The following is a 16,234-nucleotide window of genomic DNA, read 5'->3' as shown; positions in this document are numbered from 1 at the left end:
TTTACCTTTGACTGAGGAATAGACGGTTCAGGCTATGTCATAACACCAGAATCATGCCTTCTGTATTTACTACACACACATTCTAGCCCCCTTCAGAATTCAAAACAACCTCAGTAAAAAAAATGAACATGTCATAACGAGACATTCCTGCCCAACTCCCCAAAGCAAGAACTGTGCCCATTCTGATCTGCTGACTGGCTGGACTCGGAGGCTTAAAAATGCAGCCGTATATGCCTGTATCAGCATCCTTACATTCTGCAAGAGAATCCACGCCAGATCATCTTTATACACACCTCTCATGTTAATAAGTTATATTATTGATACTGAAGCATCTAATCTTTCCATTTATCCAATTTGCAAAATGAATGATGCATATATATACTACCCCACAAAAATTAGAGAAATGGCTTTCCTCTGTGAATATTTCTATCTGAATTATTGTCAGAGTACTCCTTTACTTATCATTATAGATACTATCTATAACAGTAAACTTCAGCATCGATTAACTTCCTGGATGCAGTTCATGGGTTTTCTCCTATGTGTTTTTCATAGGGGGAAAGAACCTTAGCTTTGACCTCGGGTCAAAAAAATTTGTTTAAAACCCCATCGCTTTTCCCAAAGATTAGAGTTGGCACATGCAAAGCTTGCTTTTCCCAAATATTACCCCAATGTCTAACAGCACAAAACAGGGTACACAGGTAAACGACTGTCTGGGCCAAACCACTCCTGATGACTCTGGACCCCAGTGATCCCTGATGGGTTTCTGTTCTCACCTGAGGTGAATTTTTTCTAATCCAGCATCTGCAAGGTCATCATTTGCCCTCTGGTGAATATCTCTCTGGGTTTCAATTTTGTGGTCATCTGACAGACCATCCACTTTGTGAATAAACACCTCGAAGTTGATGTCGGTGTTCACTTTGTAGGCCCTGGTCACCGTGAGGTGGAGCCTGGCCAGGGCCTCCATGTAATCGTCCTGGGAACAAAGCACACTCCTGTCAGGGAGGCTGCTTTGCTTCCCTTCCACATACAGTCTTCCCTCCCAGCTTTACTGAGGTATGACTGACAAACATTGCATGTATTAAGGTGACGATGTAATGTTTTGGTACCATTGTGTACCCATCTGTACCCATTGTGAAAGGATCCCCCCCAGTCAAGCTAATGAACCAATCCATCACCTTACAGGTACCATTTTTTCTCTTCCACATACACTGTTAATCTTACAACCCCCCCCCAAAATATTTTGCAAATGCCCAAATAAAAGCTGTTTCATAGAATTCAAGACTGAAAACTTAAGTTTTGTTAACAAAGAAATGAAAAAGAAAGGCCAGAAAAGTACAGTTATGATTTAGCTTGATGACAGTCACAAAGGTCAGAGTTGCAGTTTTATGTATTGAAAATGACCCCACAGCATCCAGGACCTTCCCTGGAATACTGTCCCTCCAGGATTCTGAGTCTCTTGGTGAAATGTAATGAACAAGTAGGGATGAAAACATGATAGGGATCACTGGGAAGATGGGGAAGGAGCCAGGAGGAAAAACTTTAAGAACCACTGATCTGGAGCAGAGGTCAGCAAACCATGGCCTTCGGGCCAAACTGGGCCCACCTACTGTTTGTAAGTAAAGTTTTATTGGACCACAGTCACACTCATTTGTTTACACACTGTCTATGGCTGCTTTGAGGGTACAGTGGCAGAGCTGAATCGCTTTCCTCTGCGGAAACTCCTCAGAGACAGCACAGCCTGCAAAGCCTAAAATAATTACCATCTGGCCCTTTTCAGAAAAAGTCTGCTGACCCCTGGTCTAGAGTAATTGCCCCAAATAACACAACACTATTTTTTTCTCCTTCCTACAGATGATACCTATGTAATAATGTAATTAATGCCTGTGTATGCATCTCTCTGTTTAAGAAATCAAACATTAGACACTGAAGCCTTGTGTGTTTCTCCCCATCCTCCCAGCCCATCCCATCACCCTACCCACACCCTCCAGAGGTAACCACTACCCTGACTTCTGCCTGTATCATCACTCATGTCTTTATACATTACTGCATACATATGTATCACTAAACAACATACAGAATTCATTTACATTGTTTAAAACTTTACAGAAATATCAACTTGCACGTGGATTACAGTTTGCTTTCTTCACTCACATTATGTCAGTGAGATTCACCTTTGTTGAAGCACATAACCCTAGTACATGTTTCCTGTTAACAACCTTATAAAATTCCATCATATGGATGGTCTAAAATTTATCACTCACTTGCCAGTTGATGAACATTCAGAATGTTTCCAGTTATGTGCTAGTTCAGATGATGATGATAATGTGGACAGTCTCACGCACACATCTCTGTGCCTGTTTGCAAGTTTCTTAGGGCTTACCCTGAAAGGAGGCTTGTTGGGTCATAAGAATGAGCACCTTGAACTTGACTAGATAATGTGTAAGAGCCCCTGATGCTCCAGACTCTCAACAACACCCAGTGTTGTCAGGTCTCTTCATTATTGCCAATCTGAAGGGTGTGAATAGGTCTTGTTTTTACAGCAAAAAAAGGAAAGGGGGGAATTCCCTGGTGGTTCAGTGGTTAGGACTCGGCGCTTTCACTGCCATGGGCCCAGGTTCAGTCCCTGGTCAGGGAACTAAGATCCTGAAGAAAGGGATCTTCAGGACAGAATTTAAAGGACTTTTCACAGCCCCCGCCAATTCTGACTCCAAACCTGGACAAATACAGAAAAGCCAATAAAACAGGGGATGTTTTTAGGCATTCTTGTATTCCCCAAATTAAATTAATAAAAACGTATCCCTAGTTTTTAGATAAATCAAAATATTAAAGATACTAATAGGACACTATGAAGAGAGACAAAGATCAAGCGGAGTCCTCATCCTTTGTACTCTAAAGCATTGTTTAAAATGAAAAACAAATATTGGACACTGGGATAGCAGATTAAGCATTTTGGAAAAATTCTAGATTAATAATTTGCAGCACTTTTTTAATACCTTACGATATCTCAAATAAAAACTAAAGTCCACATACTGTACAATTCCACATACAGAAATTCTAGAAAAGGCAAACTACTCTATAGAGAAAGAAAGCACATCTCATCAGCAGTTGCCTGGGTCTGGGATCTTGGGGGCCGTCTGAGAAAGGACACAAAGAAGATTTCAGGGTGGTGGAAACATTCTGTATCTTGATTGTGAGGTGGTTAGAGGTGTATTTGTCAAACTTGTTGAACTGTGTATTTAAAATGAGTGCAATTTATTGCATGTAAATTACACTTCAAAAAATGTTATTCCTTATGTCTTTAACTGAAGAGAGGAGTTCAGGGCACATGTCTGTGAGCAAAACTAGCCAAAGTCAAGAGTGTTATCACAGTCTCAAAAGATTAGAAATCACTCCTCTAACCTCCCTGCCAAGCATATGAAATGGTCTGATTACCAACAAACTGATGAAGTGGTACAGATCTACAAGGGCTAAAAATGACATGAAAAGAAAGAAAATACTTGATTTATTAGAGCAGAGGGATTGTGAATGATTTTTTTTTCTACTGTGTTTGTTATTATCTTCTACAACAAATTAAAAAAAGGAAAAATACGCTGTCTGGTTTCTATTCCAAAATTAGATCTAGGAATTAGAGGCAGGTCACAATCACCAACGTGGGTCAAGCAGACACTCTAGTTTGGATCCCAGGCACATGTGAAATGGCTCCCGGGGGCCGAGGGTGGCCCTGGAGATGAGGTCCTTTCTGTGGGCCGTGCCGGGGGCCTGGCAGTGTCACACAGGGAGCTCACGGGAAATTACTCTTGATGCTTTCATTCTCTTTTATTTTACAACATTCTGTGAGGACACATTTTCTCCTTGGTGATATATTTATCTAGCAATCCTCTGATTGTGAGGAATTTGCAAGCAAAAAATAAAAAAATATGAGGTGTCAGACGAACATAGCACTGCTTAGAAATGAAGGCAGTGACATTCAAGGGTTGCCGAGACACTTCCCTCAAGTTTGGTTTTGTTTAGTGCTTGCAGTCACATCAAGTAAAGATTCCCCCAAACGTGATTTTTATCAGCTGCTTCCAGTAGAAAAGTCTATTAGGCAAATTCTGGAAACTGCTTATTTAACTATTCCTTATTTTTAGTAAATGACAACTCTCAACAACGTTTTTTTCTACCTTTTAAAAAGTGTAATTTAAAAAGGTGTATTTCTCATTCTTATACCTTTGTCCACCCTACGGCCAAAACAAAACCCAACAAACCAAGGAACAAAATAAAACAAAGAACACATTTACCAACCACAATCGAAGGTCCACTTTTCATGCTCAGGTAAAATTAAAACCAAATTACAGTTCCAATTTAAAAATAGGCTAAATAAATAAATAAATAATAAAAAAATAAAAATAGGCAAGTGTGGGATGGGGAGGGATAAATCAGGAGTTTGGGATTAACATATACACACTACTATGTATAAAATAGATGACCAGCGAGGACCTACTGTATAGCACAAGGAACTACACTCAATATTTGGTAATAACCTATAAGGGAAAGGAATCCGAAAAAGAATATAAATATATATGTATATATAACTGAATCACTGTGCTGTACACCTGAAACTAACACGATATTGTAAATCAACTATACTTCAATAAAACAAACCAACCATAAAAAGGGGATCACTTTGAAGCAATAAAAACACCCCAAACAATGAAAAATAAATAGGCAAGTATGCCTATTTTAGCCATATTACAAACACCTGAGATAGAGGTGCACTGGAAATGCAAATTCCATAAATGTAAATTGCTATGTACGCACAATACTGTATTGAAGGAAGTACTTCCTAAGCCACTGTCTTGAAGTGATGAGTCAGGGTTGGAATCTACTTACCCACGGGTAGGGCTACTACAGCTCCACAAGTTCATCATGCAGTCGCTTGGAACTAAAAGGCTGAGTTGAAAATTTCATTTTTATATTAAACAGGAACCTCGTTCCGTGAATGACTTTATGATACTCTCAGGCATGAGTAGTCTTGTCCAAGAATGGTTTTCTAAGAGTGGGCTCAGAACCATTATTACTAAGGGTCTTCACAGCCCTTCCTCCCTAACACCACTGGGCTCCTGAAGGGCTGGGAGTGCTTGGCCCTACCTGTCTGATTGTAGGTCCACAGTTGCAGGGAAATGTTGAGACCTGAGCTTAGAGTTGGCTTAGGGCATTCCTGCAGGACTTGTTGCCTTTTATTCCCCCATAGCTACAAAAGAGAGCTCTCAGGAGGGCCTTTGGGCTGGGCCACCCATTGGGGACACTTTCTAAGAGTCCCTGAACATGGAGAGTTTGAAGAACGTCAATGTCAATGTTCCAGTCCTCCTACCTGTGCTCTGTGCAAAACCGACCTGCCGGAGATGCATCTGTGGTCCTGCTGCTTCCCTTCCCCTCCTCCCCTTAAACCACCAGCTCTGCCCACACTTCACAGGAGAAAGGCCCAGGGTCTTAAAAACCCAGGGTGCCAAAGAGACCGTTCAGAAGGCTGGTCTGAATACCAATAAAGTGAGCGACTTTAACGCCTGGGTGGTAAGGTTCTTCACCAGTCAAGGGGCTCCCGATTCTTTGCTTTCAGCAAAGTTAAAGGAGGACACAATCAGGATGTCTACTGATAAACTAGGATAAAATAATATTTTTGTGATAGAAAATTGGGTAATTTAGGGGATATAACTTAGGAGTTAAACAATTGAGTGAATGCTAGAACAAAACTCACCCCATATCCACCTCATGTGAACAAGGTTTCTCAGTACTTACAGCTATACAAACAAAAAAAGAATTGATGCCAAATCCTGTCTTAGTCAAGCATAGATACATGAATTAAGTGGAAAAAAAATATATGTATCTCAAATTTTACATTTTGTATTTAGTTACCTATAAACTACATACTAGTCATGCTGCTGTAATTGTGTACTAGCAGTAATTACAATAATATGATTCAGAAGAAAAATGTTCACACTTAGAACTTTATCTTCAAAGGAAATAGTAAACATTTTGAAATGTAGATATATATGTATTTTTGTTGTAGAGAACTTGTGATCTTTTGTAGATGTCTGCCAAGAGTACCAGAGGGGGGACACATCGTTGGTGTCACTGGCCTGCACGGTGGTCCCCCCCACCCCCTGTCTGTGAGGTTTCCTCTAGGGTTTGCTGAGAGCACACAGTTCCTGAACATCGCATGTTGGTCAGTGCTGTGTGAAGGGAGCCTTTTCCCCTTTGCAAAGCCTGAGAGCCCCAACTGAGAAATGCTAGTCTAGTAGAAAGGCCTATTCCTGACTCTAAAAACCAAACCAAAATGATTGCAAAGGAACTTGTTTGCAAGAAGGGGCTGCCTGGGGCAGGGGGCTACAGTCCCACCGTACCCCGAGACTGAACCTTACCTGGGAGTCTATGACAAATATCAGTGCTCCCGTCCCCCGGAAGATCATCTCATAGTCAAAGGTAGGGTCAAAAAAGTCAATCTGTCCTGGGAAGTCCCAAATCTGAAAATTAACAAAGGAGCTGTTGGAAACGTCTTCCCGGCAGATCTTGTTCGTACTTTCCAAGAACAGGGTTTCGTTGGGAGACATTTTATGAAAGACAACTTTCTGGATGGATGACTTGCCACTCCTTCTCAGGCCCATGAGCAGGATCCTCGGCTTCACCTCCGTGCTGAAGGGGTCGCTAAAGTCCAGAACTGGAGAAACCACAAAACAAGAATGAGGGTGAGATGCTGTCACAGCGGTTAATGAGATGAGTTTCACTTCCGCCTCAGATGTGATTTATGATCCACAGACAATGCTACGTTTCCAAATACAGAGAGCGCTAACTCCATCACCCTGCTCATGGAGGGGCCAGCTTTTACAAAGTGCAAAACCCTGAAAAATGCTGCATCACCACCTCTCACACAATTTCAGAGGACCAGAAAACCTGGGATATTCCCCATCACGAGCAGGGACTCTGGAGCATGAAGCACAGAGGTTTCCTGGAGCAGACTATGGGGGGAGAGAATCCAGTCTTAGTATTGCAGAGCAGGGTCCTTCTTTGCCCAGATCATCAGTCTCTGCACTAAAGAGATGCTTGTTTATTTGAGTTATGCCTCAAAGAAACAATTTTGGACTTCATCAAAATTTAAAACTTTTGTGCTTCAAAGGACACTTATCAAAAAAGTGAAGACAACCCAAAGAATGGGAGAAAACATTTGCAAATAATATATGTGATAAGGATCTAGTATCCAGAATATATAAAGAAGTCTTACAATTCAACAGTAAAAAGATAGGCCAATAAAAAATGTGTAAAGGATTTAAATAGACATTTCTCCAAAGATACACAAATGGCCAATAACCACATGAAAAGATGCTCGACATTATTAGTCCATAAGGAAATGCATATGAAAACCACAATGAGATGCCACTTCATACCCACTAGGATGGCTAAAATAAAAAAGACAGACAATAACAAGTGTTGGTGAAGATGTAGAGAAATGGGAACCCTCTTACACTGTGGGTGATAATGTAAAATGGTGTGCTTTGAAAAACAGTTTGGTAGGTCCTCAAAAGGTTAAACATTTGAGTCACCACATGACCCAGCAATTCTATTCCTAGGAATAAAGAAATAACATATGTCCAAGCAAAAACCTGTACATGAATGTTCACAGCAGCACAATTCATAATAGCCAAAAAGTAGATACAATCCAATGGCCATCAACTGATAAATGGATTAACAAAATGTGGTATATTCATATAATGAAATATTATTCAGCCATTGAAAAGGAATGAAGTACTGATTCATGCCACAACATGGATGAACATCAAAAATGTTATGCTAGGGCTTCCCTGGTGGCGCAGTGGTTGAGAATCTGCCTGCTAATGCAGGGGACACGGGTTCGAGCCCTGGTCTGGGAAGATCCCACATGCTACGGAGCAGCTGGGCCCGTGAGCCACAATTGCTGAGCCTGCGCGTCTGCAGCCTGTGCCCCGCGACGGGAGGGGCCGCGATGGAGAAAGGCCCGCGCACCGCGATGAAGAGCGGTCCCCGCACCGCGATGAAGAGTGGCCCCCGCTTGCCGCAACTGGAGAAAGCCCTCGCACGAACCGAAGACCCAACACAGCCAAAAATAAATAAATAAATAAATAAATAAATAAATAAGAAAATCCTTTTAAAAAAAAAAAAAATGTTATGCTAAATGAAAGAAGATAGACACAAAAGGTCACATATTGTTTGATTCCATTTACATGAAATGTTCACAATAGACAAGTCCATAAAGACAGAAAGTACTTAGTGGCTGCCAGGGGCTAGAGGGAGGGGGAAATGGGAAGTGACTCTTAATGGGTATGTGTTTTCTTTGGGGTGATAAAAATGTTCTGGAATTAAGGCTTCATGACTGACCAAAAAAAATAAGTAAAGAAAAATAAAAGACCCAGTATGAAACTTGGAGAAAGATCAAGAAAAGAAACCAACATTTTAAGAAAAAAGGTAGAATATAGGAAAATAAATATACATATATTATTTTTCTACATTTCTTTTTTGTTGCCTTCTGAGCCACACCTCATTATGTCTTTCTCAGACCCTGATCCTGGTCTAAGCATAATCCAATACAGACTGGAAAGTAATCCTTTATTTCCCTATTGCAACCAAGAATTTTTCCCAAAGTTCTACAATTATCTAAAACACAGGTTACTACCTGATAGAATCTTAGTAAATTTCATTTACTATATATAATATTTTGATGTTTCACTTTGCAATAGGTGCAGGGAAATACATAAATTTCAGGTAAAACAGTAAATGAATAAAGAAAAAGTAAGTAGCTGTAGATGTGCACAGACACTATTCCACTATAAGCAACATTTTACTCCCATCCTACCCACACACACTTTTCCCATTCAACTTAACCCAATTCAACAAATTGCGGATGATATGCCCTAGACAGAGTGATGTGGAATTAAACCACCCAAAAGATCACCAGCTTTCTTCTTCTTCATCAGGGATTATACGCTATGCTCGCAGTACTGTCATTACAAGTCAATCTTAGCAAAAGCAGAACATGAACTGAAAAAGAAAACAGGACTTCCAGTTGCAAAAATATCAGACTAAGAACATGTCACAGTCTCCCCTTCCCATATTGAATCCCTAAGCACAATAGAAAAGATATGAACAATAAATAGATGAACAAATAAACACAGATAGCTGAGCTTGAGACCGAAGAGAGAACTCAAAATTGACAAATTACTGAGAAATCCCTAAGAAACACAAAGATCAGATTGAAGGGGGAACCTGTAGCCCTTGATTATGAATGGTAGGGTTCTGCTGGAAAAGGTAAAACTGGAAGCTCAAACAGGAAAGGACATGAAAACAACCAACAGGGTTGTTATTTGGAGAATCATAGTGAGAAGAGCCAAGCAGATAAACTCTGCACCTCCATACACACTAGACTACACACTAGACTATCTTCCAAGTGGGAGCAGTGAATGTAGGAGGGTAGGTATGAGAGGGAGGGCAGTACCCTAGAGGCACTGATGCCCAGAAGGAACAGGAAGCACCCACAGTACCCCCTCCAAGTACTCTGACCTTCCCTAACTCTCACTGCAATGTGTGTGGAGTTCAACAGGTGGAAGCAGCACCAACCTCCCTCTAGACATTTCCTCAAATGCCAAATATTTGAGGAAAGACAAGATTATAGAAGAGAATACAGACTCAACAAATGGAAGAAAGTATACCTGAAGAAGCAGAGTTATACAGGAGTCAGAGTAAACTTTCAAGTATAATTAAAATACTCAGAGATCAGAGAAAATACGGCATTCATGAAACAAGGACAGTTTCAGAATAAGAGCAGTTATGAAAAAGGGCCTTATGGATCTTAGAAATAAAAACACAACTGTTGGGCGGGGAGGATATATGGATTGAAAAGCAGAATAAACACAGATGATGAAATAAATAAATTTATCATCAATATAAAAATAAATAAATAAATTTATTTTTTTAAAAAAGGATGCACTCCTGGAAGAAAATACACTCAAATATAGTGGAATGCAACAAGCAATGGAAGACAAATTTTACTGAAACCTATTGATTTGAAATAAGTATTGATTTTAATTTTTTTTTTTGGCTGCGTTGGGTCTTCGTTGCTGCACGTGGGCTTTCTCTAGTTGCGGCGAGCAGGGGCTACTCTTCGTTGCAGTGTGTGGGCTTCTCATTGCAGTGGCTTCTCTTGTTGCAGAGCACAGGCTCTAGGCGTGTGGGCTTCAGTAGTTGTGCCTCGCGGGCTCTAGAGCACAGGCTCAGTAGTTGTGGTGCATGGGCTTAGTTGCTCTGCAGCATGCAGGATCTTCCCAGACCAGGGATTGAACCCATGTCCCCTGTATTGGCAGGTGGATTCTTAACCACTGAACCACCCAGCAAGTCCCTGATTTTAAATTTTTGAATAAAAATCAGAAACTAAAATTCCAGACAATGTAGACATGGCAGATTGGTGACAGAGAGATAGGCAAAAGATAAGTAAGAGAATGCTATGGTCCTTGTTAGAAAAGCCCAGTTATGTATCAATTTTTTAAAATATAAGGATAAGCATCTCAAACTAGTAGAAAATATAAAATAGGTGTACCACATTTAATTATGTACAACTACAAAAATATTTAAGTGCATATAAATGTCTTTATTTCTTCCCAATTTATACTGTTGGATGTGGATGCAGATTGTAACCTCTCTTCAGCAGGGTCTGCAAGTCTCTATGTGGCATGATCATTGACATTGGTGCCCTGGAGGTTGGATCTCCTCCTCCTGGGAGAGTGGGGAGGTGATGGAGACCACTGTGGAAAGGGGAGGGAGTGTGTATGTGTGTTTACATACATAGAGTGGCTGGGAAGTGAAATACACACACAGCTATAACATACACACGCAGCTGGAGGCATGAGCCACCAAATGTAAACAGCTGGGAAATAGTGAGTCAGATCAGCAAGAGTACCATCAACTCTGTAGAGATCCCTTACACCCATGCAGATGCATTTTGTCATATTTAACTAGCATGTACAGAAATATACTGTGTGCCAGGGACCTCGCTAGACATAGACATCTCTACAAACTTTACCCACGCAATGAGGAGGTACAAGTCTGCTTTACACCTGAGGAACTTGGGGGAAGGAACCTGCCCAGGGACGCAGGACAGGTATGTGCTAGAGCCCTTACCCAGGGCCTTAGCCACCAATCAGCTGGCATTGTACTAAAACTGCAACAAAGACAAAAGAAGAGACCAGAAAATATCAGAGTGCGTTATGCATAACAAGAGTAAATACTGCTAGTGAAACTCTTTTACATTTACTTATACGTACGTGGGTGCTGGTTCCCAATATAAACGTATTTTTTATTTTGGACTCACAGTCAAAAATGTTTGTAGGCCACTGCTGTTGAATAGGGGAGGTTTCTTACATCAGAAAAGCCTACTGGCAAAAATCTTCCCTCTAATTCTCTCTCACTCTCTCAGATATCTCTGCTTCTGAAACCCTATGGGGCTTCTCAGAGGATCTCCTTCCACTCGAGGAGTGGTAGCAGGGAGCTTCCATCAGAAAAGGAAACACCCCAGCCTGCAGACCTCCTTCAGAGGGCTGCCTCATCCCACACCCCCATGACATTTCCCTGAGTATCACGCGCTTGCTCAAGCTTGATAAGAACCACCTGAGAAAAATGAAAGCGTTAAAGAGGATGAAGGATGAGAGCTGCTTTGAAAGGGGCAATAAAAGGGCTAGTACTTTATTTTTTTAAAGGAAAATCAGAAAGGAACTACAGGAGAATCTGGGACTAGACATGGGACCCCAAAGAGGGCTCTTTAAAAGTGTCCGCGGGGGTTTGGAGGAAGTTGCCAGAGAGAGGTGAAATTTACAAGAGGGCAGTTTGTTCCTGTTTCATAAAGGTTCCCTGAACGTCTGCCAAGTGTTCTTTCTGTTCGACAGGGCTGAGCCAGAGGCTGCAGACACAAAGAAAAGCTTCATTCCTTAGCGATTAGGGGGGAAAACAGACAAGAATAACTGACAACTACAATGCACTGCTATCTACTGTGTTATGGGTTCAGCGAGAAGGTTCCCTGGAGAAATAGCATCTGAGTCTTAAAGGAGAGGAGGCATAAAAGAGATGAATGAGGGAAAGGTCGTGCCAGGAAGAGATGTGGCCTTCCTGGAGTTTAGGGAACATAGTTTAAAGACAAGAAAAGCCTGCACACTCTCCAGCGGCTTCCCACAGCATTTAGAATAAAATCCAAATACTTTCTTAGCCCAAAAGGCCCTAAGTGGGCTACCCTCTCATCCCATGCCTGGTTCATCCTCCCCACCACTTCCCTACCCTGCAGCCCCACTGGCCTTCTGCTTCCTCACCTTAGGGCCTCGACTCGCTCCTCCCTCCTCCCTCCGACTCGACTCGTTCCTCCCTCTGTCCAGCAGGCTTTCCCCAAGCCTCCCCTGGCTCCTCCTCTCACTCAGCCCAGGGGCAATTTTACCTCCTCTCGCCTCAATGGCGTCCCATCACTTCCTAATATCCCTGTCTTCTTCATAGTACTTCACTATACAAAATTATCTTTTTACTTTATATTGTCTTGTTTACTTGTTTATTGTCTCTCTCACATATACACAGGCAAAACACATTGTAGCATGTGGTGTGAACCCAATAAATATCACTGAATAAATTAATTGATAGAGAGATAACAGGCTAGCTCATGAATGAGATGCAAGTTTGGATTTCACTCTGCAAGCCATGAAGAAATCACTAAGGATTTTAAGGGGAGACTAACATGATCAGGAAGCTCACTCCAGAAACAGACTTCCTTAGAGGGGGTCAGTGTGCGGACAGCAATAAGCCACTATGGAATAACAATTTTTTTGAGCTAAAGGCACTGGAGTTCCTGAAGTCCCTTGTTTGCCTAAAGCAGACCCTCCCAAAAGAACTCAGTTGTCAAAAATGTCCTCCCCAGGAGCAACTCTCATCTTCTCTTCTTGGAGAGTGAGAGAAGTCAGCCCTACACCCAAACAGACACTGTCACCAAACTATCGTTATCTCCCACCTTTTCTCCTATGGGCCCATTTGTCTTTCCAGTGATTTGTTTTTCCATAAGTGCCCCTTCCCGCATTCCCTTTGAAGTCATTTTTTTCTCCCAGAAGTGCCCCTCTACCCCTCCTCATCCTCTGTTAAAATAGTATATAAGCCCCAAATTCTAACCGCCTCCTTAAGTCGAATTTTTTGTGAACTCTCATGCATTAGTACTTAATTAAACCTACTTTTCTCTTGTTCACGTCGTTTGTCAGTTTAATTTGCAGGACTCCAACTCCAGACCTAAGAGTTTTTTCTCCCTGACAATAATTAGGTTGTTCTAGAAACACAAATGAGAAGCATGTGGAAATGGGCAGATGGAATGGATTCATGAGAAGCTCAAATCCACTCAGTAGTACTTGGTGATCCTCTGAACACAGGGGACAAAGGAGAAAGAAACCCCAAGTTCCTGACCTGGAAGATCAAGTGAATAAGGACCTGTTCGTGAAGTTCATAAAGGCAAAGAGGCTGAACACGGATTTGAAGCTGTTGAGTCTGGGGTGCCTGTCGGCCTTGGCTCAGGTGAGGAAAAGATCTGGGGCCTCAGAAGGCAATATGAATACGAAGCTGCAGGCAGGTTTGAAGCGGCAATGCAGTCTGCTGAGGCAGTCTGTGTCCCATTGGTCCTTTTTTCCCCTGATCTTGTTGGCTGAGGGTGAGGGCACACTGGAGAGGTTTTGGCCTCGGCCACCAAGAAATGGCTCAAACCAACCCGCTGCAACCGCTTATCACCAGCAGTTACCATTTACTAAGCACCTGCATAGCACACAGTGTCATCTCTAATCCCCAAATTGATAACATTTATCCTTCACAGATGTGAAAACTGAGGCCTCGGTGTTTACCACGATAAACACTCAATAGATGTTTGCTGGTTGGGATGATTAAATGAAAGTGATTGAGCAGAATGTGAAGCTAAATTAGCTGAAGCTTTAAAAAGAAACTCCACACCTGACTTTGGCCCAGCCCAGCATTTAGGTATCAAGAGGATAAGCTTTATGCCCAGGTGAAGTTTATCCACTGTGGTCAGGGCACTGAACACACCTTACCTATATCTTCTACTGGATCCTGTTCGTACCCAAATTTCCCAGATAGCTCAGTTTTGTAACTAGACTGCCAGGAAACCCAGGAAAACTCAGTCACCCAAGGAGCAGGATTATGGGGAGGGGTTACTTAACTGAGCCATTGTCAGCCTCTAACACCTGCAGGCTAATGACTTAACCCAGAAATGGCAGAGCCCTGTCAAAAATGACAGAAGGAAGGGAGAGAGATGGATCAGTGACTTGGGGACAGGGCTGCCTGGGGGCCACACCTGACTGATCTGTGGGCTGGGAATGTTCACAACAAAGAAGGAAATAGAAATCAGGAAAATGGGAATTGAAGTTCTGACAGGCTTGGCCCTGGCTTCCTGGGGAGAACAAGGTATTGTATGAAATGCATTTCATAAATTCTGATGTATCAGACAATTGAGAGCTATTATAATTTAGGAAAGTTCTCCAAGAGATGACGCCTTTGAACAGACCCCAAACTGGAAAATAAAACAAAGATTTAACAAAAGAATTAGGATAATGTGGTAGCAAATGGAATGGTTGAAGAAGTACTGTGTTAGTGGCAGACTGGGGTTCAAATCCCAGCTTGGCCACTTACCAGCTGTGTAAATGCCCACACATGTCCCAGAGCCCATGAGCCTTTATTTCCTCATCTATCAGGCTCTGTCAGCGTGTACGTACACACACACACACACATACACACACACACACCACTTCTTTTTTTCTTTTTTTCCCCAGCCCAAGCCTAGGTAACGAGAAGGTCTTTTTTGGAATGTGACCACAGTGAGAGGCTCACTCAGCCTTAAGGGAAAGTTAGAATGTCTTTGCTATTAGTATTCTGTGGGATCCACAAAGGCTTAAGGTTCTACATACTTATGGTTTTAGGAAGAGGCCTCTGGTTTGGTTCTATTTGCATCATTATCTGTAGCCCTTTACATTTCTGATCAATGGAACTACTTACACATTCAAGAGCCAGGAGTCCAGTAAGAAATTCCAACCCAAGTGGCAATTAAATATATGAATACTAATACTGTTAATAAGAGAATATGCAAAAATCATGAAGATTCACTGTCCGTTTGATTAACGAACTACTTAGTAAGGAAAATTTAATGCCATCAGAACATGTATTTTCAAAGGCACAAAGGTTTTTGAAGGTGATTTTTATTTATATGCGAAGACCTAATCTTTTTCTGTGAAATCCTCTCACATCACACTGGCAGGTAACTAAAAAACATGATTCTATATGTGAATATTTCCTTTACATAAGCATCCAATAACATTTCTGGGAATTCCCCGGCAGTCCAGTGGTTAGGACTCGGTACTTTCACTGCTGTGGCCCAGGGTTCAATCCCTGGTCTGGGAACTAAGATCCCATAAGACGTGTGGCACAGCCAAAAAAAAAAAAACACATTTCTAATGTGTTCTGATTTACCAGTGCTTCTGCAAGAAAGGAAACGTGTTCTTGTGAGCTTTTTTTTTTTCCTCCAAACGATCACTCTGAGTGTAATCAAGGTTGGTTTTATGTCGTCCTCGATTTTACACACTGAGAAACAGAGCTGGAGTCTTCCCCAGAGGTCCTCAAGAGGAGAAAGTCCACCAGCTCTCCAGGCGCGTTAGGCCAGGAGTGAAAAACCCATCTGTCTTGCATGTTACAGCAGAACCAGGGAAAGCCACTGTCGCAGGACAGCTTTAAAGCCCTCTTTAAAAGAGAATTGAAAAGTTGCCTTTAAAAAAAGGTAAGGAATACAAGAATAAAGGAAGTAGAGGAGAAGTAAGAAAAATGAGCAGGACAGAAGTGATTGTGATAGGAAGTAAAATCATATCACCAGCAGTGATGCGAGTTGGGGGGACTGAACAAAGCAGGTGAACTCTGAGACACAGCACCGGAGGACAGAAAAAGATAATCCTTCAAACTCTCAGCCACACCCCTTATCCAGAACTCCAGAACTTGCTGATTCTGCCTCTTTTTTCCATTAGACTACCCCAGGTCTGTTCTAATATTAAAATGGGAGATATTTCTTATAAAAGTAGATAATCAAGATTCTATGCTACCGGGAATCACTGAAACATGTTTACAAACATCTGATATAAAAATATGCTCTCTAACCATATGTATTTGA

General features: G+C 41.7%; 1 protein-coding gene across 1 annotated transcript in view; it reads right to left on the bottom strand.

Annotated features, from left to right (window-relative positions):
• Positions 1–16,234, bottom strand: part of RRAGD (Ras related GTP binding D) — a 38,307-nt gene that overhangs the window by 17,381 nt on the left and 4,692 nt on the right. The window contains exons 2-3 of the mRNA XM_057528116.1: positions 6,402–6,697; positions 774–973 (exon numbers count right to left, since the gene is read on the bottom strand). Coding sequence (XP_057384099.1) covers positions 774–973; positions 6,402–6,697 — 496 coding nt within the window. The remainder of the gene's footprint in view (positions 1–773; positions 974–6,401; positions 6,698–16,234) is intronic.

The sequence above is a fragment of the Balaenoptera acutorostrata genome, chromosome 14 (genome assembly GCF_949987535.1).
Source record: "Balaenoptera acutorostrata chromosome 14, mBalAcu1.1, whole genome shotgun sequence".
In the NCBI taxonomy this organism is placed as follows: domain Eukaryota; kingdom Metazoa; phylum Chordata; class Mammalia; order Artiodactyla; family Balaenopteridae; genus Balaenoptera; species Balaenoptera acutorostrata.
This window is presented reverse-complemented; position numbering and strand designations above follow the sequence as displayed.